Below are 27,334 nucleotides of genomic sequence, written 5' to 3'. Positions count from 1 at the left end.
TAGTGGTTTAGCGGTCTATGTCTGATAGAGCTTTTACATGTGGTCACTCCCAAAATGGAATCAAGTGTCACGTCAGTGCACATGACTGCGACTGCATCCCTTGCCTTCAGATGGCCAGTTGAATAGACTGGTCCACTATGTGTCTGGACTTGTTCTAAGGCTGATTGATCCAGCTGAAAATTCACAGCCACTCAGGGATAATGCTATGAATAAATTCAGACTGGAAGGGGAAACCACATCGTAATGTTTCACTTTCAAAACCAGCCCCTGCATTTCACTGTTTCAGTATTTGCACTCCGTGCAATGACAGTAAAGCTGTATCTAATCTAATCAGCATCCATAATTTTTGTTATGTTTCTATGATATTGCAGCTGTAAAATCCAGAATTATGCAATTTCACTAAAGCACAAACTGTATGTACAGCTCACACCAAAGCTCCAGCTTGGCAATAAGAGCCTTGTTTAGATGTATTATCAGCCTTGAATATTCACACTTTGAAGTGGCAGCTCAGAAAACGCTTCTCTGGAAATAGTCTCTCCCCTTTTCAGATGAATCCTCCAACGCGCTGTTTTTTTTTTTTCTTTTTGTTTGTTTTTTTTTTTGAGTGTTCTTGGACCAAGCCCTAAGATGAGCCTCTCATATCCTCCCCTGCATTTAAATTTATTTACAACAACATCTTCACAGTTCAGGCATTAAATCTCTCTTTATCAGCCTAACCAAAAGCATGCTAACAGGTTTTACAGAAGCCCAGTGCTGAGGCAGTGATTACTAACTGAAGAATTGCAAGCAGATATTTGTTGAGCCATCATTAGATCAGACAGGGGTGGTGTTTTATTGAGAATTATTCCTTGGATATAATTACACCCAGTTAAGGAAAGCTGTCTCCATGAAACTTCCATGCCCACTAGGGGTCCTTGGGCTGTTTGCCCTTTATTCAGGAACATCTACACACGCATAAACCACTCATTCCCTGAATTTGCAAGTGAAAAGAGGGCCATTACGGCCAGTGATGGCCTCTCAAGTAGCTCTGCGTTGATGAGCTCTGATCTTTGTGACTACAGTTAGCAGGAATGCACACATTCAGGGCTGTGAGTGTGTTTGTGTGTGAGGATAATATAAAATGAGGGGTGGGTCCTGGTGTGGAGGTGTGAACAGCTGTGTGTGGTAGTGGCCAGGGGTCCACCCACTTACAAATTAATGTTTCCCAGTAGCACACACACACACAGACACTCTCACATACAAACCACAAAGACACACACCTCAGAGCTACTGGTTGGATGTCTGGACAGACACTGCTATCAGCACCGTCTTCAGCCTCTTGTCTCAGCACAGGAGGTCATGAGAGCAGCCTCTCACTCATGTCTCTCTTTGTTCTCTTTCAGTCTGCTGCTTCTTCAGATGGTGGTGAGTACAATTACTTCATTACTACTTTAAAAACACGTTTCTTTACAAAAAGTATAACATCTAAGCACAAACCCTAGAATTCCAGCTATGTTAAAGACTAGCTGTGGTCCTAAAACTGAATTAAATATAATTTTATTACTAAGTTCTTCTTTTGTTATCCTTTTTACTAACTTAGAGAACCTTTTTCATCTTGGCTTGCACTGCTGTGTCCATTTTTTTCTGCCTGCATTTTATTTCTAATTTTCTGCAGACAACACAGAACTTTGCAGTTGCTCAATAAAACGGTCTAATAAAAAGTCTTTTAGTGAGGATGATGTATTCTCTGTAGGCAGCATGCCTCATTAAGAAAGGATGTTTGTTGCGTGTTCTGGGTCACAGTCTGTGCTAGCATGCATGCCGTCTGGTCCTCACTTTCATAGCAGTTTTAATCACATTTGCTAACAGGCTGATCAAGAGTGCGGGGTGGAGTGCAGCTCCGCTCCTTTCACTGTGAATGTGGATCAGACATGCAGGGCTGTTTGCTTTCTAAAGCCATCTCATTAACTGAGCTGCACACAATGTGGTAAACACTGGTCGCAAAGCCTCAGTCTTAAAACATTAAACCAAGTCCAAACAAATGGCTTGTCAGCAAACTGTAGACAGGGACTCTCAGTGGATATTGTAAAAAAAGAAAAATCAGCGTTCCTCACATTGACATACTGCTATTTTAGCCTTCATTGATTCAGTTGAACTAAAAGCTAAGAAAGGAGGATCAACTAAACTTTCAAAGGTCATGTAGAGGCCACATTAGTCATAATCAGAAAGGCTGTCGGTGATGTCACGTACTGTTTACAGTGATTTTATTTCACAACGCCACAGTCAAACTACAGCTGTTTGTAAATCCATCCTACTCGCTGTGCAGGCATTTTGACACGATGAAGATATGCAGCACCGTGCCTTAGCTGACTTAGATAACTTGTCTGTTGCAGCAAAGATAAAGTCTGTTAATACCAGTTGCCCATGCCAACCAGTTAATTCTCCACAGAATGACAACAGCTACTACGTCTCTGTAACCAAACCAACTGTGATCCTTTTGTGTTTTTTTTTTTGTTTTTTGTTTTTACTGTGCATTCCTTGCTTGGTCATCCCACAGCTCTAAAGTGGCCATCTGCTGCCATGATAGCAGGTACTGTGCAGGCTGAGACCCCCACTTTAGTTGACCACCAGCTCCTGGATCCTCACCCACTCTCCCTCCTTGTCTCCCTTTAATCAGCCGTGTCTTCTCTCTTTCTTCTTCTTCTTTCATTCTGCTGCCTCTTCGTGCTGCACCTTCTTCTTTGCTCCTCTCTTATCATCTGAGTGACATCCGCTGTTTTCTCTTTGTGGGATCAGCTCTGTTAACCCTGTGCTCCACATATCCTTCATAACATGTTTTGAACTTTGACGTTCACTTATTGTGTAACATTTGCTGGTGGAAGTTGAAGTTGAAGAACTCAATTACAGCATTACTACAGAGGTCCTCCTCAAAAACTCAGGTGTTTAACCCTCCTGTTGTCTTCGGCTCAACAGGAGGGTTAAACAAATTTAATCAAAGTTAAAGACACAAAAATCCAAACATTCACAGGAATTTTAAAAGCTTCAGGAGGGCAAACCAAATGGTAGCTGTAATATTCCCCCTGGCTGGAATTACCCTTTAACATTAGAGCTTTCTAACCTTTGCATTACTCTCCCTGTCTTGCAGACTATAGTGGAGTCCAGTTGCAGGGATGCTGCAGCCAGAGCAGCCTGAACAGTAATGGCAGTCTTCCAGGAGCAGTCAGCCATCGAGGGGTTCCGGAGCAGCGTGTGGCCAGCTGGGCTGCCTGCTTTGAGCGTCTCCTCCAGGATCCAGTGGGCGTGCGCTACTTCTCGGTAAGCTGGGAAAAAAAACGCTTCTCAAGTTCCTTGAATCCCTTCTCACCAAAAGTATTGTCAAAAACAGCTGACATGGCGCGTCTTGGTACTTCAGAATTAAGATGTAAGAGTAAAAACAGGGTGGGTGAGCACCAGGGTTGTGTGTTGTTTGGATTTAATCGATTCTGCTCATTGATTCAGTTTCTTACTGAACCTTTGTTTTGATTCAAGACGTGTTGTTGGAGTAGGAAAAGAAACTACAATGTGTAAACCATCTTTATAAAGATCTATAATTTTACATTTGTTTTTGTTTGTCTGTTGCTTTTGTGTTACAATGCTACAGTAAATGTTTTGTCATGTTAGACCACCTTCCTTTAAGCATTAAAGTGTTTTCGCACGGTCATAACATAACATAACAAGTCCTAGGTTTGTATAAATTTGGAATAGGTTCAAGTTCAGAGCCCATTCTCAGTATCCAGCTTAGTGGGTACAGGCATCTCATTTATGTTACCATACCTCCCACATAAAAGATGTGTGTTTGAATTTAGCCCTCAACACCTTCAGAACGCTCAGCATTAAGTTCTGGCGTCCCAGAACCACCTCCCTCCTCACCTTCCCTCAACACAGATCAGAGCTGCACTCGCCTACACCATCCTGTGCCCACACTTACACCAATCTTGTTCACAGCATAACGCCCAATAATTTCTTTCCTCACTACTGGTCTCAACAACAGCAACAGCAAAAGTGATCTTCAGTTTAAGACCATATAGAAACTTTTGGGACTGTGTGTTTCCACAGGAATTTCTCAAGAAAGAATTCAGCGAGGAGAATATCTTGTTCTGGCAGGCCTGCGAATGCTTCAGTCATGTCCCTGCAACCGATAAAAAGCAGGTATGTCCACATTATGTAGCTATAGGTGCAGTTAGGGCTTTGTGCTCTGTACACTCTGGTCCATTGTGAACTGGCAGATCATGACAATGTTAAAGAGTTAATGGGGTCAAAAAAAAGGAAGGAGGGATTAGAGGAGCAATAAACACACTTTCGTATAGAAGAAGTATGTTTACGACTTTCTCCTATACCATCAGTCAGCTCTGACCCCTCATATTTACCATGTGAATTAATTTGTGGGTAATACAGCCTCCAATGAGGCTAAAAGCAAAAGGTCAATCCACATCAGATGGCATCTTGATACCCAATTAATTGTGTGAAAAACATGATTGGATAAGAAGACACGTGGCAGCATAACTTTCCACTGTTGTTTTTGTAATTCTGCATCACCAAACATCTTTCCTGCAGCTGTCCCAGAGAGCAGGGGAGATCTACAACAGCTTCCTGTCCAGCAAGGCCACCATGCCGGTCAACATCGACAGCCAAGCCCAGCTGGCCGACGACGTCCTCACCTCCCCACGGCCCGACATGTTCAAGACCCAGCAGCTACAGGTATAAACAGACAGCAGCTGAATTCATGTATTAAGATTTCACAGTCTGCTGGTTGATAAATAACGTTCCAATATTTAATATCTTTGATTAATGTAGGCCTTCTTTCATTTTAATTACTGAGGTGTTCCATGTGAAAACTGAGGATCAAGACATTTTTCTAGATAGTATTACGAGGAGCCATGCTGTGTGCAGTAGGGGGTTTTGTTCTCATCTAGCCTTTAGTCACTTTGCACAAAGCATATTGGGTTTTTTTGGTGGCCATCTGGGTTTATTTACGAAAGGGCTCTGAGGCTTTACCAGAGAGATAAACACAAACTGGCATACACCCACAGAGAAGCTAGAGCATACTGTACACGCAGACACATAGACATGCAGTCAAAGATCTGTATATTTTCAGCCTGCACATGAGCCACATGAGCATGATAAAATTAAGACACCTGTCATAACATCAGCTGTAACCACATGTTAACACTAGTAGTTTTGTCTCTCCGTTTGTGTTTCTGTTTCATTCTCTCTTCCTCACTCCCTAATTTTCAACCTCTCCTCCTTTTTTTCTGCCTCTAACGTCGTCCTCACTTTCACTAACCCTCATTTCTAATCACCGTTTTTTTTTACTTACAATCACCTCCCTCTTTCTCCACGTCTCCAGATCTTTAACCTGATGAAGTTTGACAGCTATTCACGATTCCTGAAGTCCTCACTTTACCAGGAGTGTATGCGTGCTGAGGTGGATGGTCAGCCCTTGCCAGACCCCTACCAGATCCCCTGCAGCCCTGCACCATCCAAACACAGTGCCAGCTCTGACCGCTCCACCCTTTCCACTCCTAAAAAGGTGCCACTAGAGATGTAGAATGCTTTAAAGGAATTAGTGATGTGATGGAAATATATGAGTGATCAATTGTTCAGTGAAGCAGGTTAAGTACATGTTGTTTGTCCTCCATCCCACAGGAGGCCAGAAAGCAGAGGTCAGGGAGGTCACTGAATGAAGACAGCAGAGATGAAAGCGCTGACAAGAAACGTGGGATCTTCTTCTCATGGTCCCGCAACAGGAGCTTTGGAAAGGGTCCAAAGAAAAAGGAAATCGGAGATATTAACCTCGGTGAGGAATTAATTAAGAAGCCTGTTGCCTTTTGGTTACAAAAACCTCCACTGTTTAAAGCTTTTGCAAAACGCAGACTTCCAAAGTGTCTTTGAACAAGACACCAGATCGCTGCCAGCTCCAGGGTTGCCCTGAGCTACATGCAGGGGAGGCATGTAGAAACACAGCTGCCCTGAAATGATCAAAGTGTTCAACACATACACACACACAGCTGGTACACGGGCAGAAATTACAGTTTAGAAAGTATTATCCACAAAGAGTTTCAATTCTAATTATTATATCATAATACACTATAATTTTCTTACTAAAATTTAATTTGAGAAATTTTGTTAAGATTTCAAGTCATGTGATCTTCCTTTCTTAAATTATTATTATTATTCACATATCTTGTTTGATGACATACACCTTGTCGCCTGCCAAGATTTTTGTGCTGACAAACTACGATCACAAATCAAAAACGTTGTTATTAGTCATGCTATAGCTTAACACAGTTTTGGTGTTACATACTGTGAAGTGCCATTTGATGTGTGTAGTGTGTTAGTATTTCTTATCTGCATCAGCTCATCCTCTGTGCTGTTCTGTGCAGACTACTGGGGCAGTAATGGGCGGAGAGAGTCCCAGGGCTCCTTGTCATCCGGTACCAGTCTGGAGATGGCCACTTCCTGCTCCGCTGGCAAGATTGAGGTAAGATTCCTCTGGACAGATCACCATGGCAACACAGAGCCCAGTGTCTGGTGAAGCCACCATTAGTTTTTTTTTTGTTTTTTTTTTTAACTTGTCAGCCCACTCATTTTTTTGTTTATAGATGGAATAGATAAGAGGGTAAAGAAAAACTGTAGCCACAGTTACTGTTGAATCTATGTGACACTTAAAGCCTTAACCAAGCCATTTTTCCATTTTTACTTAATTAACCGTTTGAATCCTTTTTTGTTACCTTTCCTCCGTAGTCTGATAATCGCCACTCAGTCGGAGTCTGGGAACGCTCCCCTAAACACTGCAGCGTGATTCTGCCCAACGGTTCCTGCTCTTCTATCACTCTTCGGCCCGGTGCCTCCATTAGGGATGTCCTCCAAGATCTCTGTCACAACATCAGCGTCAACATCGCAGCTGCCGACCTCTTCCTGGTGGGAGGGGAGAAGGTGAGGGGAGACAGACATTGCCAACAAGTTACTGACGAATGCATTAGTGACAAATGTTTCTTAGTTAGTGTATAAAGTTGTTACAGTATAAAGTTTTCTGGGTTTGCTTGATTTATGTTTTGCTAATGTGCAGATAAATCCTTTTTTTCTCATAGCCTTTGGTGTTGGACCAAGACTGCATGACCCTCAGCTCACGAGACCTGAGACTAGAGAAGCGGACCTTGTTTAGGTTTGAACAATCAGTCAAACTTACTGGCTTACTGGCTCTGTCAAGTTTCCTTTGAATTCCACATTTTCTGTTTAATCTTTTAATGCTGTGATATTTACTTTTGCTGTTTTCTTAGACTGGACCTTGTGCCCATTAACCGCTCTGTGGGCCTGAAAGCCAAACCTACAAAACCAGTCACCGAGGTCCTTCGTCCCGTGGTGGCCAAATATGGCCTCCACCTCAGTGATCTTGTGGCCAAAATAGTAAGTCGTCCCCGGTGGCTACAATGCCTTAATGTGTTTGAAGCTCCTGTGTGTCCAGAGAGCAGCCTGTGCAGTGTGTGAGAGTGCCACAGGGTGGAGTATCATGGTTAGGGGAGGGAAGCGACCGCATCCTTTTCCATCTCTACACGGTGGTTAGCGCTCTGACTCAGCCCAGCCTCTGAAGATGGAGCACCAGGGCTATAATTAAGAATGACGACACTCCTCAAACATGCCGACTCTTTACTCCTCCCCTAAACCCCAGCCAGAGGATTTATTTTAGTCCTGTGGGTTTCCAGGCATTATAACTGTATTATACAGTAGACCAGAACTGAAAGACGGTTTATAAATTAAGCAAATGCTCATGTGCTCAGATAGTAACCATATGCTAAGATGTATGAAATAGCAGCATATCTAGACTTCTGCAAAGCAGGTGAAGATACTAACATGCTGACCATGTAATTGTGTTTCATTTCAGAGCGGAGAAACTGAGCCTTTGGACCTGGGTGCCCCCATATCCAGTTTGGACGGCCTGCGGGTTGTGTTGGAGCGAGCAGACCCAGCTTCAGGGAAAGGTAAGACCATTTTACACACTGTAAACCAGTATTTCACACCAAATGATACTGACAAAAATAAGAACTTCCAGAAGTTTAACCACCTCTGATTAACATATGCAAGTTTTTCAGAACATGTGTTTTATGTCTCAAGTGTCCTCTCCTCGCCTCTATCTCACTCTCTCCTCGTCTGTTTCTCAACCTGATGAATTTTTCATGTATATCTCTGTTTCTCTCTTTCAAACAGACAAGTCCAAGTCTTCCTCCCTAAAAAGCCACCCCCCTACCAGGAGTTTTTCTGCAACAGTAAGTACTCATAACATCTTGAATCTAATACAACGTTGTGCTGAAAAAGTCCAGATGTGGTGTTTTGTCCTTTTCTATTTCTCTGCTGCTTCTGCAACATTCAGTATGATTTAACAGCAGTCCGTGTTAATCTTTATTAACATTTAGCCAATGCTAAGGCATCAGTTGGTGTTTATTTCCTGTTTTTTTTTTTTTTATTCTTCGCCCTAACACTGCCTGCGGCTGACTCACTCACTCATATTTTTCCGTGCTTGAGCAATTGCGCCATATTCAGGCAGATCACACATGGTCTACATACTGGCAAGATCAGTAAAGACACGGAGCCAACAGATGGTCCAGTCTCGTCTTTACATGAAGGTCTCAGTATATCTGGATGCTCTGCTCAGTAGGGTGCTTGGCAGCTCATGCTCAGCCTCCCCCTGACGACCCCCCCCCCTCCCCCATCCCTCCATCCCCTAACAGAGTGCATTGTTATTGTTGCATCTGCAGGGAGATGAGAGGTCAACACCAAAGGACTTTTCTGTGAGAGCAAGTGGACCAGACTCAGCACTCCAAGGGGAAAAGAGAAAACAGAAAAAGATTAATATAGATGAAGCTGAAGGTAAATCCCCCTTTTCCTTCTTTCTCTCTCTATTTTTTTTTTTTTTAACTTGTGGTGGATTTCTTAGCTTTGCTTTGCCTCAGGACTAACTGAAATCTTCGGCAGCTCTAGAGGGATATTTTCTCTATCAGGTGTGAGGCTGCTGCGCTGCATGTTAAACCCAACTAATCCTTTTCTTCCAGGTGCTCACCTGTTTGGAAGGTTTAAGCAAAAGAACCTGTTTGATCTGTCTTGCAGAATTCTTTGAGCTGCTGAGCCGGGCACAGAGCACCCGAGCCAATGACCAACGCGGACTCCTGAGCAAAGAAGACCTGGTGCTTCCTGACTTCCTGCGTCTGACCCCACCCACCTCCTCCTGCTCCATCTCCTCTGACTTGGCCTGCTCCACCCCTGACTCACTAAGACAGAGCCGAGAGAACGGCGTCTCTTCACGGGGGCCCCTCACCTCCAGCCTTCGTTCGGAAAGCCTGGACTCCTCCCTCAGCTCCAGTGCCAATGGACACTCCGGAACCAGGCGGTGCCTGCTGCCCCCTCCCCGCCACACAACTTTCGGCACCCACCTGTCCCCCATCCCCCGGCCCTCAGACCCCCGGCCAAGCCTCCGCACCGTGGAGGAGGACACCCACACTGACCTGACACTCGTGGGTGAGGGCGACATCAGCAGTCCCAACAGCACGTTGCTGCCTGCGTCACCGTCCCCCATGCCGTCCTTCGAAAGCAGCCTGCCTGAAGCCAACTTCACCCCACCGCCACCCTGCTCCCAGTCTCAAGACGCAGGTGGAGAGGGAAAGTCAAGTTCAGGTATTTCTACAGTGTAATAAAGCAGTGCTCCGTGTGTTTGCGTGTGTGTCGTATGTGCATGTGTGCGCTCTCTCCGGTGGTCTAAAGCCAACCACCTTCACGATAAAACTCCCTCTACACTGACTCTGATGCACTTTAATGACAAATTGATATTGACTCTTTCTCAGTTTGCCGATCATTTAAATTGATTTGTCTTATTAAACACAGCAAAGCATGTGTGTGATTGATCTCAATTACACTCAGATCATCGTGTAAATAGTGATGTGTATATTTTGTTCAGTGAGTAACGTTTACTTGGGATGTCACTTCCCACATGGCTGGGCTCGCCATGTGACTGGGATCAGATTATTCCAGTTAAATATTTAGAATTTGTTTTGTGGGTTTGGGTGCATGAGAACGTTCGATGCAACCGACAGCAGAGTTTATGAATATTAATAATAAATGCATAATGCATACAGATTAACAATCAATATTTGACAGTACTGTAGTCAGTAAATGTTGTACTGAGGATTATAAGTCAGAGCAGCAAAGACATGAGACTAGCAGCGGTGTTTCCCGGCATTAAGGGTTCATCATGTGCAGTTAGAAAACATCGTAGCAAACCCAGACCCCATGCAGCTGTTTTACAGTGTTTGACCTGCGAATGCTAAACAGTCATTACAAAACAAATGCTGTATGCCTCTCCATCCCACCACCTCTAGTTAAGTGCAATTCAACAATGTCAGTGTCAAAAAGCTTTTTTTTTTTTTTTTTTTTTTTTTTTTACTTACGCAACTCTCTACAACCGGTGAGTCATTAAATGGTGTCAGCTCCTGCTGTAGCAATTTGAGCAATGGTGAAAATAATTAGTCACTGAAGGACAAGTGCTTCTTAGCGCTGGCGACATTGTTGAATTGCCTGTCATTCTTTATCTGGGTCATTCACTTCCTCTCTAGATGCCTGTTGTAGAGAATCACTGCCAATAAACTCTGTACCTGTGATTGAGTAGATCTAATAAATGTTAGAATTGGAAATCACTCTCGTCTGTCTTTTTACACGTTTGTGAGCCCAGTTCTCTCCTCCTCCCCCTCTCCCCCTCTCTCCACCCCCCCTCCCCCCTCCTCCATCGCCACCTCTTCTCTTCTCCTCTCCGCCTCCGCATGACTTCTCCCGTTCTCCTTTAGCTCGGTCTCATTTTGTCTTGTGGCTTCCTGCTCTCATCAGCTCCCACTCCTTTGTGTACTCTTCTGTGTGCGCTCGTTTCAGGGCGCCGCTGCTCGCTGTGTGTCCTCTGCTCAGATTGTTCGGTGTGTGCCGTGTTTGTGCGGTCTTGTTGAACACTGCTTGGTCCACCTGCTTGGTGATTCCTGAGTTTTTCTCTTATGGGGTCGCTGCTCTGTTGTTGTGTTGCTTTAGCGTTGCATTGTGGATCTCTTGAGTCTCCCTTCTGTTAAACTTGTGTTTTCAAAGCTTGTTGAAGTCTTAGTTCATTGTGTGTGGGGTGCAAAATCATTATCATCTCCTGCAGATGGATTTCATTTTCTGTTTCCCGCTTTGACTTGTCATTTTTCCCACTCCTCCACTGTGTATGTTTCTGATATTTTAAGGTAAACAATCAAGTGGTGAATTGATTTGTAATGGTGCCGGTTTCTCCTGCAGCAGATATGACATTGTCAAAGTGTCTCTCTGCACTTGTGTGTGTGTGTGTGTTTGTGTGAGTATGTGTGTGTGTATGGATATCCAATTAGAGACAACACATTTTGATTCTGGCTTTAAAGAAAATCCCTCGATGCCTCTTCTTGAAACGCTGAACTCTACAAAAAAAAAAAAAGAAGATAATCACGCTCAACATGTTTCCCAACAACAAAGCCTGCTCTTTTGACGAGTACCTTGCACTTCAAAGCACTTAGTGGAAAGGGCACAGACGTGTTCACTCTGACCTCACAGCCTCGTGTTAATAGCCAGGCTTTAATGAGAGGTGATATGTACACAAGATGACGGGGGGAGAATCGAAGCCTTTCAGCTCCTCTACAGGCTCGCTCATCTTTTCTGGCTGCGAAGTGCATGAGCCTGATTCTTCCCACCACCGGGCGCCATGGTAACCTTATCCATGAGCTGACTGAGCTACAGATAGAAACTGTCACTACTGGTTTTCATCCATCTCACAGCCTATTTCTCTCTGTCTCTCTCCTTCTCCAACTCGCTAAAATAGGAACATGGCTGTGATTCAGTACAGCCATATTTTTAACACAGTTTGCCGCCTCAGTGTGACTGAATCTGTGCTGGTACGTGCAGACATGGAGATGCACCAGTGCCTCCATTTTAACACTTTTTAGTCACTTTATGAAGTTGTGTTTGGGTGGAAACCCGCGCTTTCAGGCACTGTAATGTGTTTAAGACACAAACACCCACAGAATAATTATAAACCCAGTCCAAACATATCCAGTTAAATAAATATGGTTCAATAGTTCTCCTCTTGTCACTGCAGACCCTCTCCAGTTTGTGTATTACTGTTTGACTGACGCCCTCTGCTGTTCCAAGGGAACAGATATAATTGTTGTTGAGGTGGATCATCAGATGTTCCTCAATTCTGTTTAATTCAAAATATACAAAGCGGGTTGCCTCAATACCAGAAGGTATAAAGAACTTAGTAAGCCGACAGGTTCATGCCAGGCTTTGTGACTGTTTCTCATATGTGGGATTGTATGGATGACTTAGTATAAGCATTTGAATTAAAAACAGTGGCTCTAAAGTTCGAGTTCTTCCGTAAAAGAGTCTTTCTGGCCCCACAGGAAGTTTACTGCCTTCACTTGGCACATCAGGTGTAAATTAGCCCCCTGATTGGACTGTAAAAATAAAAACCAGAAGGGCTCTGGTCTGTATCCAGAGGGCCAAAACTGCTGCTCTATGTTAACACAATCATTTCTTAATCATGGCTGTAATCACTTCTCCCTGTCTGGCAAGCATCAGGTCTGTAGGGATTAGGCCGTCCACTAGGGGGCGACATCACACAGTGTAACTCTGTTCACATGAATCTGACTTGAACTCAGCACACAGAGCATTTAGTTTGGTTAACAATGAAGCTGGCCTCTTTATTAACTAGTCTTAAAGGTAGTTTCAGTATTTAATTTGCCTTTGGGTTAATAATCGGCAGTGAGTTGTAGCAAAGATTGTGTTTCTTTGTCCTCTCAACAGTCCGGATCAGAAGTTAGTAGGTTTGATTTTTATTCAGAGGAAAGGTTTTGGCTCATACAGAGAAGATTAAGTGATTCCTCAGAGTAAATGAGACATCTATGCTATGGCCAGGCTATCACCAAAAAGTGCTCTGTAATGACTCCATTCAGCAGCACGCACCTGAGGCACCGCACGGCTCAATTTTCCCTCAGGCCCGTTTCACTGCCTTCCTCCTCGTGTCCCAGCATCAGCTCTCAAAGCATGCAGCCACTGACCCCGGGCCAGCCTTATCATCCATCTGGCGGTCAGGGGAGGACTCGACGCAGACTTTTGGCAGGCAGTCAGCCTCAGTGAGGACCGTAGCTGGGTCCGTTCCAGTCTGGCTGGTCTGTCTCGGCTCCCTGCTGCTGCTGCCACGTCTGTGGACAAAACTCACCACAGGAGACGTGGCCATGTGAAATAGATGTGTCAAGAAGTAATTTTTTTACACGTCACAGGGGAGACAGAAGGGGTCAGACGGGGACACAGGGTTTTGGACTGTTTATCATACAAAATACGATATTTAAAGAGGTTTCATGTGACCTCTCAGAGGGTGCTGACAAACAGGCTGGTATAGAGAATGGACAAGTGTGGCGCATGAGGATGTTGCTTTGGAAGTGCAAATTTTGTAACTCAGTAAAACCCAACTCATCAAAATGCGTCATCTAACAACTTTATATACCAACATCAGCACGTCACATCCTGTGGAAAACCCTGTGACGGGAATTTGAATGGATACAGCACAAGTTTGACCAGAGGCACGAATTGATTTTAACCAATGTCGTGACTTCGTCCCAAAACACAACTCAGCATCATGTTCTTCAGCTTCAGATGCAACCATGGCAGTTGTTGGGAAGTCCTTGACTTTGCTGGGGGTTTGGTTTGGTCATTCACCTTGTGCTTTGCTGCAAGTCGGTCTTTACGCCAAGAGGGTTTTTGTAAGGTCAGCTGTTGGAGCTCACAGGCTGTGTTTACGTATGTACTGGACAGCAGTGAATCACAGCCAGCGGAGTTGGGGGTGAGGGGGGGGGGGGGGGGGTCTATGTGCTGAAGTGCTGTGTTTGAGTCACTCGGGCCTCTGTGTTTAGAGTCTGTGGGGCCACGGGGTTCACATGACAAGTGGAGAGTTTATCACTTATCACAACTATAATGCCAGCATCCCGGAAACTTTTAGCTCCTTGAGTGCACAAGAACAGGGAAACGTTAGAGCCTCCATGGCCAGAACACCCTCCTTAAATATGATTTTAATGTTTTAATAAGTTGTGGCCAGGGCTTTCTGATGAGATCATGCAGCTCTGAATGGTTTGAAATGAAGTACAGATGGTAATGTTGAAACACACCACATGTGACAACAAGGCAGTGAGTTAATATATTTCCTCCTGGTTCAGTTTAAATTAACTTATTTCCCATGAATTGGCAAGTGGGTCCAGCAAGTTTGAGCAGCAGCAGTTATGTCATCAAGTTTGTCTTGACAACAGCTGTCCAGATTACACAACTATACATTTGTCAGATTACACAAACGCATTAAACTGATGTGTTCGATCAAGTGAGGCAGGGTTAAAATGTATGTGCACCCACGCCATGGGTGACAAAAGTTTCCATTTCTTAGATCCTCTGAAATGTAATATAGTCACGCACAACATCTGGTCATCAGGCAGCGTACTGTGGCGTCAGTGCTCCGTCGCCTGTGGATCCACATGAGTCAAAGATGCACAGAAATGAAGCGAAGGCCAAGTATGATTGGATTATTCGTATCTTTGTTATTTGTATGTTTCGTTGTTGTTATTTAAAAAGACATTTTTGACAACCACATGTAAAATGTGATTTCTGTATCAAATGATCAGTATATAAACAAGAGATCAGATTACTACATGAACTGTGAAAGGGGTCATTCGAAGCGACAAAGTCACTGAAAATTATCACCCAACTCTGCAGCTTTAGCTCTACGCCACATTTCCCACTTTTATTTTAGCTCATTGTTTTGGTTCACTTGCTGTTTTTCACCACCACAGTCATAAATATTCAGATAGACATCTTGGCTCATCCACAATGCGTCAGCTGATCTTAAGTCTTCTTTCTTTCCTCCAATGCACAGAAACGACTCCCGACATCAAACCAGCTGCCGACAGAGCCGACGCTGCACCGGCGGTTCAGGAGGTGATGGATGTGGAGGGAGTGCATCTAGAGGAAGGAACACTGGAAACGTCCCAGGGAGAGGACTCTGAGCTCAGCCTGAGCTTCCAGGGCTATGTCGCCGAGCTGCGGCAGTGCCAGAGCAAGATGAGGAACGCCCAGATGCCCCAGAACGGCCGCAATCCACCAGAGGGCAAGGACTGCAAGACAGACCTTTACAAGGCCACAATTGTCTAAAGGGAACCCCCACTGCTGCACTTTTAAAGCCTGAGGCACTGTCTTTGAAAGAGAGTTAGTCAAACGATGGGCTGCATGTACAAAGCTGTCCGTTTCCACTCCAAAACATCAACAGTACGGTGATAGATATTGTATATTTCTTACGAGTTCTGGTGTGTTCTTGTTGATTTTTAGTACTGATTGTAATTTTGGGACAGTGATACATTTTTGTTATGGTATAGTTTAATAATTAAGCGCAAAGCAATTCTATAATGAGCCATGTTAGAGCAACCATGGAAGAAGCCTGAAGCCCTCTTGTGGGTACCATTTTCTAATGAGGCATACATTACCAGTATACTTTTAAGTTGTAATTAATGGGTTTATCATAAGCCATTGCTCGTTAATGAGCCTTAAGTGAGTTACATTATTGAACATGTGTCAGCCAAAGGGATTAACCATTATTTAAGCTATTAATTACAATTTATAGAAGCTATATATAATTTGACAAAACAATCTTAACTCATTGTCCACTGACTAGCTTTTTTTCCACTAGTCTTCTGCTGAGGAAGACTGTGAGCTTGCAGTTGAAAGCTCCAGAAAATGTTCCTTTACTGCTTATCTCTAAAGCATTGCAAAATGAGTGATTAACTATTAATTAAGCTATCAGTCAAAGCTAATTAAGCTATAAATTGCAACTTGTTAATAAACTATAGCCTATTTCCAAGATGAATAATGAACTTAGACTTTCGACTTTATAAATTGTGCCCCATTAGAAAATGGTGCCCACGGTTGTATGTCAGGCAGGACTCTGTTTATAGGATCAAAAGGGAGGCAAATCACAATTTTCTTGGATATTTAACTATTTCCTGTTTATTTCTTCTTCTTCCGATGTTTTACAGATAATACATGACAGTACCTTTATTGTCTGTACTTACTGCTTCTGTGGTTTTGAGGTTGTCCAGATGTCGAATGATTAAAAAGCTTTGATGGCTGTAATTCCAAGAGAACCGACACCCTTTTCTTCTGTACGTGGACAGTCCTGGTATTTCTGACTTCAGGGAAATCCTCAGCATCGCTCTCTAACCTCTCGCTCCCTTTGTAAAAAAAAACAAAAAACAAAACTTGAAGTACTCCTTTGTTGTGGTTTATAACCCAAAGTCCCCAGAGTCTTGTAAAACATTCACAGTCTTGGATTTACCTTATTGGTAATATTTGGTCAACTGAATGTGTTCACTTTGCTAGAACTGTCAATAATTAACTGTATAGTTCTCTCACAATTTCCTCTGTGGAAACACACTAACTTCACCTGGGGACTGGTGTCCCATGTCCAGCCTCCTCTTTGAATTTTTAGCTCAGCATCTGGAGTCAGATTATTACAGCTGGTGAAAATTAGAGGTTAGATGATGAGACCGGGGAGTTTGTCTTGACACAGCATGTCACTGCTGGAATGCTGACAACACATGGGGCCTATAGGGTCTGTCTCGTCGGCTTCATTTCTAAGGTATTGTCATTATTAAATTCTTCATTAGAACAGTAATTTATCTCATTTTAAAAATTCAAGAGACATCAGTAAACCACCTGTAAATGTCATGATGATGTTTAGCCTGAACATGGTTGCTACAGCACATTGTGTGTTGGGACATTTATTTTCAGGGGCAGACGCACCTGCATGACTTCAGTCATATTTTGCAACAAACCAGTAATGATGTAGTAAATGTTTTAGTCATGCATTCCACATTTATTTATGTCTCACCGTCAAATAAATTAGTAAATTAAATAAATAAAGTAAAACAAAACCCAGGCCAAAAGTAACTTCACACCGGGTGACGCGACCCCGGAGCTGGACAGGAGGCGATCCTGCTGCACCCCCTCCTCCGTCTGAGCCTCTGGGAAATTTCGGTCTCTCCTCTCCTCTCTCTCTCTCTCTGCAATGACAAACCGTGGGCGTCTGCAGAGAAGGTGTTGAGGGAACACCAGCCAGCAGGATATAGGATGCCTCTGAGATAGACAAGCCTAATGACGCAACGGGTTTACTCAACACAGCTTAATATTGTGAGGGACAGGATAATACTTGCAGGGTTTCCCACGTTTCCTATGACCAAAAGCAGGCTGAGGGCTCTGAAACTGACAGATATAACGTGACAGAAACTCAGACCCTCTTCCGAGTTCAGGAAATAATCTTATCCGGACACCAGGGGAGCAGCCGATGCAAACTTTTCTGATGGCATTCATCTTATTATTTTTCCTACCTTGTGTTTTCAGTGCACGGGCGGTAAGTTTTCACTATCCTTCTCACCTAATGCGTGTCTTTTTTTTTTTTTTTTTTTTAATCCATTGTTCGTAGCAATAAAACGGTATCTTACCTTCCTTGTTTTCAGCGCATATCAGTCCCTGGATATGAAACAGTCATCTCCAAAGAGCCGTACAGGGAGAGCCGGAAAAGTAGGTTCTACTTCAGTCCTGTGTTTAGGGGAAAAAAGAAGGAGGGAGGGGGTGATGCACATTGAACTGGCAGTGAATCCGAAATGTTTTCAGCAGGAGTAACTGAGGAAGTTGTTAGTGCAACATAAGTCCAAAGCATGCGGGGACTAGTGCTTGTACATGTCTCTTACCTGTCTTTTAACAGCATGAGTTAGTCGTCTGAAGAGGGGATCATGGATTTAATGTCCCTGATCAGAACGCTGTGGACTCCGCTTATGTTTTGGAGACAGTTTCTGTGTTTTGTGTCCAGTCACCAACATGCTGGATTTTTTTTTTCTTCTCTTGCCAGTTCTTACTACATCGGGCAAAGAATGTAAATTCCCATTTCGTTATGCTGGAAGGCTTCACCACAACTGCATCACCATCCTGTCCTCAAGACCGTGGTGAGTCCTCATTAGGCAGCCTGTCTGGATCTACTGCTTTGGTTACACAGTCACTAATGTGTGTGCAATCACATAAAGTTACCACACACTGGGATTAGACAAAGGGACAGCTCAACACTTGTAGAAGTGCCGCCTCGTCATATCTGGTTTTGTTCAGACACACACTCACAAACCACAGGGCCTCTCCACGTCACTCTCACACAGAGCGCAGGTGTTTCGTCACAGGGTTTTGTGTGACTTTTCCTCAAGGTGGCATGACCTTAAATCAACACAAGCACTGGTATTTTCCATCTTAATGCCCTAATGGTCGTGGGGCTGATGCAGCTTGTCACTGGGGTGTGTAGTCACACTTAATTACAGCTCACGGTGATGAGGGATTTGTGCAGCAGTGTTATCTGGAAACATAATGCACTGTTTAATTAGGTAATGAATTAATTGACTCATTTGTGGGTCTTTGTAATGATTTTTGTGTCACAAGTAGAGCATCAAAATACAGTGTAAACAAAAACCAACTGCTTTTAGCTGCTTCATATATGATAACATGTAGAGACTTTATGTAAAACTATGACTAGATGAAGTTTATTCCAAGAGTGTGTAAACAACTGTCACAGTAAAACCATCTTGAGTGCATTTTATTGCCTCTGATTGTGACACAGCAGCAAAATCTTCTTTTTATTAGATGTGAATGAGAAAAGAAAAAAAACTTGCTGAAGGGCTTTCATTCTTTGGAACCGAGACAGGAAGGGTGGGTGCCAGCAAGCTGGGGCAACTTGTATGCAATTATATATGGGCCAACATCTCTGGTCCACCTACACATAAAGTTACTGCAATATGACCCTACATGTCATATTGCAGTAACTTTATGTTGTACTCTGTGCTAAAGGCTAACCTCAGCATCCTAACATGCCCACACTGGTGTTTAGCAGATAAAATGTTTGCCATGTTCACCATCTTAGTTTAGCTTTTTAGCTTTTTAGCGTGCTAAAAACTGTTAAGTAGCACTGAACAGTGCAGCAGGGGCTCATGGGACACTGTGATGGTGCAAGATAAATTCAGAGATGTTAAAGGGAGACAGGAGACCATGACAAATTCTCTCGAATTTCACTGTAAAATTTTCTTCAGATTGTTATCTAGGTGACTTGGTTGTGACTGTGCTATGCGTGTTTCCCCTCCCACAGGTGCTCTCTTACTCATAATTTTGATCGGGACCAGCAGGGGGGAATCTGTGCGCCGGAGAAAACGCAGCCAAGTGGTTCTGGTCTGTTGAACACACAACTAGTTCATTCAAATGCAGAAAATATGGTATTTTATCATAAGAAATGTCGTCTTTTGCTTTTGTTCATCCTCTAATTGTGGTTTTCCTTCTTTTTTTTTTTTTTTTTGTCAACATATCAGGTAAAGTCTCAGATCCATGTCAAGCGAATCCGTGTCAGAATGGAGGCGTCTGCACGCTGATCCCACTCAGACACACTTTTGAGTGCTCCTGTCCTGAGAACTTCACTGGGAGACTGTGTGAGCAGAGTAGGTAGACTTGGCAATTATTGCTATTATTTTATGAGTTAAAAGTCTGATTCCACTGTTTTTTATGCTCACCCACATGAAGTCTCTTCTCTGCTCCCTGACTTGAGTGTTTTCATATCAATGTGCACAGAAGGCTGCTAACTGTCAATCACCTGACGGCCACAGAAGGAAACAGGAAATAATCCCTCAAAACATGTCAGCATACACACCTTATCATCATGTTTATGTTGTTTAAAGGAAACACGTTCACAGGGTTAATCTACACTAGATTTCACTCCATTTACTGCAAATGTAATGAGAAATGACAGTTGTTTGGCAAAATAACTTAGCTAACTAGCTTTTTCCAGTTCTTTTTGTATCGTCAGACATTACATGGCCCCCTGTTAGGATGATGATAACTTAGCAACCTCAGTTCACTGATTAAGGCTGTGAGATCAGTTAAAAGTCCTCTAAAACCTAATAAGTCGACCTTGACTGAGAGAAAATGGTGAAAATTCCTATAAAAGCTTAAAAATGAATTTCTCATGACATGCTTTGCAAAATAATGTACGGTATGTGGATGATATTGGTCGAAGATCACGAATCCTATTTCACACTCTGCTTCTTCTTTCTCTTACTTCTGTGAAAGAGATTTCACCTTTAGATCCAGAGAAGCCAAAGTAAAATGGGAAAATCAGTTATGAGTCATATGCTCAGAGGTTTCACTGCGCGTTTGAAGGCTTTTTAAATTGCTCACTACCATAACAATGAAATATAAACATAACTAAAGCACTCTGTATCCACATGCACCCACTCTGAATGCACCTCACACAGCTGGGCCATCAAACTTTGCTCTGTACGGTCCACTGAGCTCTTCAATCACCTCTCACATTTCAACCTATTGCCTTTTATGTGTTGTGTCGGCTTTTCAGAAAAGTGCTATGAAACCATACACCTGCGCTATTATGACATCGGAGAGTCTTGGGGACGAATTCACCTCCGTAATGTGGAACAGTGCACATGTGTGGCAGGGAAAATCAAGTGTGAAAGAGTCCACTACACAAGTAAGACGTCAGCTTTTGTTCTCCTGCTTCAGTGGTGTCTTGTTTTTGCTCTGTAGTCTGCTTCTGTTTCCTTTGTTTTTACAAACTGCTGAACTAAGAGGGAGATGAAGTTCTAAGAGAAACTGTTATTTAGTCGTTTACTCTTCATGTACACCTAATATATGAGAGCTTTATGATGGAGAAAAATACAACCTATAGAAAAAAAAGTATCAGGTCCCCTCCCAGCCTCCCTCCTCCCTCCAAAATCACCTCTAAGCAAAAGATATGAAAGACAGGTCCTACCCTTTCTTTGATCACAGCTCCATAGTTACAGGAGTAACCTTGCCATGGAAGAAAAGACAGATTATATGACTCACTGTGACTCAGGAATGGTGTTTTAGGACACACCCCACGGGTCCATAAGGTTCTTTCATCTGAACAGATTCTCTGGCATAAAGGAGCGAGCAGCACTGGGGTGGTTTCATGCTCCCTGAATTCAGACAGTTTGTTGTCATGATGGTAGGAGCTAATCTTACAGTGGTCATGGAAAAAAAATCCTCCCTTTCAGCTAAATGCACCTGAATGTGCTTTGACTTGGTTTTTCAGCTGGAATTAGACAGTATGGGTTTATCTTAAACTGGGATCAGTTTTATCTTTTGGCTTATTTGAACTAAAATCTTCTCAAAGGGACGCATTCACCTCCCAAAACATTTATGTTTAGGCTCAGAGGTCTGATGGGCCCGATGTAAATGTGGCATCACTGTTCTCGGTCCTATTTTACAGATGTTACAACAGATCTTGGGGCAATATTTAGGAACAAATGAACTTTTTGTACATTAATGTGTACAAAAAGTAACTTATGCAGAAATTAAACTAAATGAGGTATGGGATTAAATCCCATACCTCCGCTCCTGCTCCAGCTGAAGCCGTTTCAGAAATCAAGGAGCAGGTGGAGCAGGTGGCGTTAGATTGCGTTAGCCTGACCTGTCCACGAGCAGCATATGCCGCTTCTGATTGGTGAGCTCGGCAGGTAGGGAGACTGCACGTATGTGTGAAATAGTTGACACAGCAGATGCTGGGTCAGTCAGGAGCGCTGCAAAAAGCCGTAGCTTTGGCGATCACGTGATCGCGTTGTCTGAAATCGCAATTTCGATCAGAAAACGATCGATCGTTCAGCCCTAATGCAGTGATGCTGAAACAGAAACATCTGTTCAGGCTGCTGTTAAACTCAACACTTAATGATAATAACAACTTAATGAGAAGATGTCACATTGCCTGTCTTGCTGTGTCCAGCGTGTCCTAAGAACCCCTGTCAGAATGATGGTGCGTGTCGAATGATCACAGCCACCGGCACAGAAGTGTGCAGCTGCAGGCAGGGCTACAGCGGACCCGACTGTAGCTTCGGTGAGTACAAACAACACTGTGAGATACTGTTTCCCTCAGTCAATTAGAAATCCACAGCTTGCTCTGACTACATATCTTTAGAATAATCACATGCCGCTTATATCAGGCTGAAAATAATCCGTTATCAGGGCAGTCCTTGCAGGTATTTATCATGCAGCTGAATGACATTGTTTTTGTGTGCATTTGTCACGTATGCATGCTCGTACAGTGCGTGGATGTTCATGCGTGTTAATGGGTGTTCATGCGTGTGTGTGTGTGATAATGGTTTGATGAATGGTTGCAGGTGAAGACATGAGAAAGCTGCTAAACTTGTCCACAGTTGTTGTAACTGTTGATGCACACAGAGACAGGGAGTTTTTTCTTAATTGTTTTTTTTTTTTTTTAATAAGACTTGTTCTGACTGATTCCAGTGTGAAGGAAAGAGATCTGACATCTCACTGATACTCATCTGCATCCGGAAAAACTCTGATTTTATTCATGTTGTTTACATACCTATGTCATGCAGTGGAATCGAGACATGATTGAGATTGTTCTGTGTGCCTGTGTGTGCGTCTGCCTGGGGTTTGTGTGTGTGTCTGCAGAGCCAGAGACAGAGTGCTATCACAGCAGAGGCAAGGGTTACCGAGGGCTCGTGAGCACCACGGTGTCTGGCGCCCGGTGTCTGCCGTGGGACTCAGACCTGCTGCATGACGAGCTCCACGTGGGCACGGTGGTTGCATCGTCGCTTAAGGGCCTCGGCGAGCATGCCTTCTGCAGGTGTGTGTTGAGACATCCTGCTATAGACACTTGAAAGCAGAAATATCCAACTTTAGTCCTACTCCTTATCTGTCAAGTGCATGTGCCAACACCTGTCACTCAAACGCATGGGCCCTCAAATGACACCTACAACCATAAAACCACCAGCAGTGGTAAAGAAGCACGGACTGAACCCAGCCTGTGTATGATTAAAAAGAAGATCCTCTTATCTCTGGCTCATTCCCTCCTCTTCCATTTCTAACCGCTTTCAGTTGTTGTTGTTGCTATGACTACCCAGCAGCCATATAGCATGCCCACAGAAAATGGTATATGCCCTAAAATGTCCCAAACATCAAAGAAAAGCCAATTTCAAGTAAACATTGGCCACGAACGCATCAGGCTCAGACTGACTCACACTCAGATGCGCTTTTATTCTTAGTTTACTGCTGGAACAGTTGCAAACAGCAGCTCTAATACCAATGAAACCTTCTTCCTAATTATTTAAACTCGTGGATGTGAGACTCGGTCAAAACCAGCTTTCACCTTATTCACGCTGCATGCATTGAACAAAACAGGGGTGCCACACCTACACACACTCTGTCCATTGTGTTTGTGTGTACACAGAAACCCAGATGGGGACAAGATGCCGTGGTGCTACACACTAAATGACGATGCCATCTCCTGGGAGTACTGTAACATCCCCTCCTGTGTGATGCCTGTGTGTGAGTAAACAGGGCACAGGAAAGGAGTTTCGTCGTCTTTTTTGTTTGTTTTGAACTTAATACCACCTGTAATTCCCCACTGTAATGATATACTTTGATGCTTTGTCATACGGTTAAATATATTTTCTAGCCGGCTTGATTTTGTGTTCATCATTTGCTTCTACTGTTTTTAAATTCTTATTATATTATCTTATGATAAAGTATAAAAAGTATGGAAGGATTTTGCGTGCTGCATCCCTCGATATCTTCGTTGTCTCAGTGACACTTGTCACTCATCTGAGAAACATTCAAAACAGCCCAGTGGAGAATAGAGCTAATCTCTGCTGAGTCACGCTGCTGTGAAAAGCTGAATTCAGCCCAGTTGAGAGCGTTTTCTTTTTTTTTTATTTTAACATCAGCTAGATAAGATTTTTTGGGGTGGGGGGGGGGGGGGGGGGGGGGGGGGTTTAAGGCGTGAGTCACAGTGAATCAACTTGTCATGTCAGGTGGAGCCAAATGTTTATGTGGTGCGTGGGATTTGGCGCAGTTGGCCATTTGTCAGGATGCCAGAGGTATGCACAGAATCCTCCAGCTTGTTCCATCTGTTGTGCCCTCCTCAACATATGATTAGCAGCATGAAGATGCTCTGTTACTCTGACAATATCACCCTATAGAAGAGCTTTTCTGCAGCAGAATAATCGAAAATATACAGGAGAGGTACTTAGGAAGTGTGCTAACAAGATATTCTAGCTGTTTTTTAGCATTTTCTTTTTTGTTGTTCGAGTTCTTCTTGTAGTTTATAGTGTTTCATAAAATTAATCATGCACTTTTTTCCCCATGCAGCTTCTGCTCGAAGGATTGCCCCATTTAACGTCCTGCCCGGTGTTAAAGAACCTAAGCCCCCCAAGCCAGCTAAAAAGCCTGTGTGTGGGAAAAAGCACAAGAAGAAGTTGTCAATAGCTAGGGGGCGGATAATCGGTGGAAGCTTGGCTCTGCCGGGTACTCACCCCTGGATGGCAGCGATTTACATCGGACAGTCAGACTTCTGCGCCGGCACCCTCATCTCCTCTTGCTGGGTCGTCTCTGCGGCGCACTGCTTCTTTCGCAAGTATGTCACGAATCCATCTCATCTGCAGTGGATGATTTATATTTATGTTACTGCAGAACACGTAAAGGCTTTGTAACATTTCTGAGTCAGCATACTAAACATAATACCATTTTTTTAAAAAACGTCTCTGAAGCTTTGTGGATGAAAAGACATTTTATGTCCTTGGGAGTCCTTTTCAGTCTGTGTATGGAAAAAATATCAACTTTCAGAAAACATTCTTTGTTCAAAGGGCAGTATTATTCTCTCTATTACTATTTTCTGACCTTTGTGGCTTAAGAAGAGGTCCCAGTTCAGAAAGCACGTCATTTAAAGACTTTGACCCGTCAGCTTCACAGCTTTATGAACGTGCTATATTTAGACCAGCATCCAGTTCGAGGAAAACCTAAAAACATCTCACGCACAGATGCTGTTTACATGCAGATGCCTGCATTTGCTCCTGATGTCAACAAACAGGCATCTGTTGTCATTGTTCGAGTTCAAAGATCTTTTGCTAAAGCATTAAATCATCAAATTGGACACAAGTGGCTGAGTGCGAAAAGCCATTTCATCTTCTGAAAACTGCTTTTTGAAAAAGAAATCTGCAAGGCTTTCTTGTAAACATACATAAACGGCTAAACTGTTTTCTTACCAGCTGAGCTTTAATCAAAGTAGAACAAGGGTTTACAATGTTATTTACACGTCACAGTACAAAATCCTCTGGGTATAAATGTACTAGATAAATTTCAATTTCATTAGATTTTACTATTTCTTATGCAGACGTGGAATAAACTAATGGTGGTGGTGAAAGATCCGGGCATCTCAGGATTCACTGTCTAGAGACAATCGAACCAGTAGCACTTGAGAAAACTTGGCTCTGGACTAAAATGTTGGACAGACACACAGTGATACGAGTGCATCATTTCTGTACCACTGTTTTCTTACAGCCCACTGAAGTCTCAGATCCGTGTGGTGCTCGGCCAGCATCATTTCAACATGACCAGTCCCAACACCAGGACGTTTGGAGTGGAGGAATACATCTTTCCAAAACAGTTCTCAGTGTTTAATCCAACACTACATGACATCGGTAATCATTAATTGCACACACACACACAAAATACACACAAACCAGTGACTCACATAAACTAGAACACCTCCTGTCCCCATTCAGAAACACACAGACTCACTTAAGACCCCAGTCTGTGTGCACAGCTGTGCGTCACTGAACAGCTGTGTCCCTGTGCTCCCCCACATCAACACACACACACACACACACACACACATTTACACTTGGGTGTGGCAGTTTCATTTGGCAGCGGAGTCTCCGAGTCTACCACTTGCTTCATCACATTAACTGCACTTCGCGACGTCTCCTCGCCTGTTTCGTAACGTCGCCTTTCTGCTCCTCAGTTCTGATCAAACTGAAGAAGCAGGACGGGCGGTGTGTGAGGAGAACCCCGTTCATCGCGCCCATCTGTCTCCCAGACAAAAGCACGACGTTCCCTGATAACTACTGCTGTACTATTAGCGGCTGGGGACACATGCAAGAGAGTGAGTGATCATGTCGTCGTGACAACAGCATCATCTACATTCACGCATTGTAACAGATCACATTTGGTGTGGGCGTTTGTTTGCACTTTAGTGTCACTGTGACAAAAGCTTTGTTTTCATCATTGTCAGTGTACTGAAGTGTTAGAAACACAGCTCAGCTAGTAAAGAGTTTAGCTGTGTGTGTAAGTCGGTCAGTAGAAAACATCTGCAGCCACGTCTAATTAAAAGCAATGTAAACAGGAAGTTAGTGTAGCACCATCGAGCATCACGAACTATAACATATCTTTGATTTTGTGTGTGTGGGTGGACCGTGGGCGTGTTGTGGCCTTAAATACAACTTGCAGGCAAATATAACTGAAAATCCAATTGGAAAAATCCAACGGTAAACATTTACCTTCCCTTTGGTGTTATTTGTGCTTTATTTGACAGAGGCAGAAAGGTACTCCAGTCTACAGGAGGCCGGAGTGAGACTGAGTCCTCACGAGGCTTGCAGGAAGCCAGAAGTCTACGGCAACCACGTCACTGCTGACATGATTTGTGCGGGGCTAAACAGCTGTATCGACGCATGCCAGGTAGGAAAGCACTTCGAGGAGCTCGATTATTAAATCTAACGCTCCCAAATGGATGCACGTTTCTTAGCACAGAATCCGAGTTGGCTCTGCTAACAGTCACGCCTGGCGGCTCGGCCTGCTGTGTAAAATATTTAAGCTGCTTCCTCTTAAATGAAATGTCACAGTTAACTGTTTACCTCATGGGCAGAGTGCAATTTTTAGTAATATATTAGGCTGAAGGGTGTGACTCAGCTGTTTATGTGCCTCCGCTTTGATCTGTGCATGTATGTTTATGGGTGCGGACTGTGTCATCTACTCCTGTGTGTTTCCCCAGGGCGACTCCGGGGGCCCTCTGGCTTGTGCGAGGGATGATGTCAGCTTCCTGTATGGGATCATCAGCTGGGGAGACGGCTGCGGCCGCTCTAGAAAACCTGGTGTTTACACTAAAGTGGTGAACTATATCGACTGGATCAATTCAGTGATCAGACGCAAACCTAAGGCCTCATGAATGGAAATTACACAGACTCTGGCTAAAATATGAGATACTGTACTGTATTATACTTTAACTGTTTTTTTAATGTAATGCCTGTGGAAGTTTATAGGTTATCTTTTTTAACTGTGAAACATTTTGTGACTGAATAAACCTTTACTGATTTGGTAAAACTGAGTTTCTTGA

At 43.5% G+C, this 27,334-nt stretch overlaps 2 protein-coding genes across 5 annotated transcripts in view; both read left to right on the top strand.

Moving 5' to 3' along the window:
- Window positions 1–16,178, top strand: part of rgs12a (regulator of G protein signaling 12a) — a 33,526-nt gene extending 17,348 nt beyond the window's left edge. For 2 of the 4 annotated variants that reach the window (XM_041031034.1, XM_041031033.1), the window contains exons 4-18: window positions 1,383–1,404; window positions 3,125–3,294; window positions 4,075–4,167; window positions 4,573–4,716; window positions 5,366–5,548; window positions 5,665–5,815; window positions 6,402–6,499; window positions 6,763–6,954; window positions 7,110–7,183; window positions 7,299–7,425; window positions 7,901–7,997; window positions 8,224–8,282; window positions 8,772–8,883; window positions 9,121–9,684; window positions 14,972–16,178. In XM_041031034.1, coding sequence (XP_040886968.1) covers window positions 1,383–1,404; window positions 3,125–3,294; window positions 4,075–4,167; window positions 4,573–4,716; window positions 5,366–5,548; window positions 5,665–5,815; window positions 6,402–6,499; window positions 6,763–6,954; window positions 7,110–7,183; window positions 7,299–7,425; window positions 7,901–7,997; window positions 8,224–8,282; window positions 8,772–8,883; window positions 9,121–9,684; window positions 14,972–15,246 — 2,361 coding nt within the window. In that variant the 3' untranslated portion in view covers window positions 15,247–16,178. The remainder of the gene's footprint in view (window positions 1–1,382; window positions 1,405–3,124; window positions 3,295–4,074; window positions 4,168–4,572; window positions 4,717–5,365; window positions 5,549–5,664; window positions 5,816–6,401; window positions 6,500–6,762; window positions 6,955–7,109; window positions 7,184–7,298; window positions 7,426–7,900; window positions 7,998–8,223; window positions 8,283–8,771; window positions 8,884–9,120; window positions 9,685–14,971) is intronic. The other 2 variants (XM_041031036.1, XM_041031035.1) reach the window with 1 other exon arrangement.
- A 1,002-nt stretch (window positions 16,179–17,180) lies between these two features.
- On the top strand, window positions 17,181–27,310 carry LOC121177081 (hepatocyte growth factor activator). The gene is made up of 14 exons (XM_041031280.1): window positions 17,181–17,497; window positions 17,604–17,667; window positions 17,996–18,089; window positions 19,268–19,347; window positions 19,485–19,610; window positions 20,522–20,653; window positions 21,926–22,036; window positions 22,618–22,792; window positions 23,396–23,493; window positions 24,316–24,580; window positions 25,504–25,643; window positions 25,967–26,107; window positions 26,537–26,679; window positions 26,993–27,310. The coding sequence occupies exons 1-14, from the start codon at window positions 17,432–17,434 to the stop codon at window positions 27,164–27,166; spliced, it is 1,809 nt and encodes a 602-aa protein (XP_040887214.1). The 5' UTR covers window positions 17,181–17,431; the 3' UTR covers window positions 27,167–27,310.
- Window positions 27,311–27,334: the final 24 nt, after the last annotated feature.

This window comes from Toxotes jaculatrix, chromosome 23, assembly GCF_017976425.1.
Source record: "Toxotes jaculatrix isolate fToxJac2 chromosome 23, fToxJac2.pri, whole genome shotgun sequence".
In the NCBI taxonomy this organism is placed as follows: Eukaryota; Metazoa; Chordata; class Actinopteri; family Toxotidae; genus Toxotes; species Toxotes jaculatrix.
Note: the sequence above shows the minus strand (reverse complement) of the source record. Positions and strands in the feature narration are given on the sequence as shown.

Coding starts and splice junctions, on each gene's coding strand:
- LOC121177081 (XM_041031280.1), top strand. CDS start 17,432: ATGCAAACTTTTCTGATGGCATTCATCTTATTATTTTTCCTACCTTGT. Junction 19,348..19,484: donor AACGCAGCCAAGTGGTTCTG/GTCTGTTGAACA, acceptor TCAACATATCAG/GTAAAGTCTCAGATCCATGT. Junction 26,108..26,536: donor CTGGGGACACATGCAAGAGA/GTGAGTGATCAT, acceptor TTTATTTGACAG/AGGCAGAAAGGTACTCCAGT.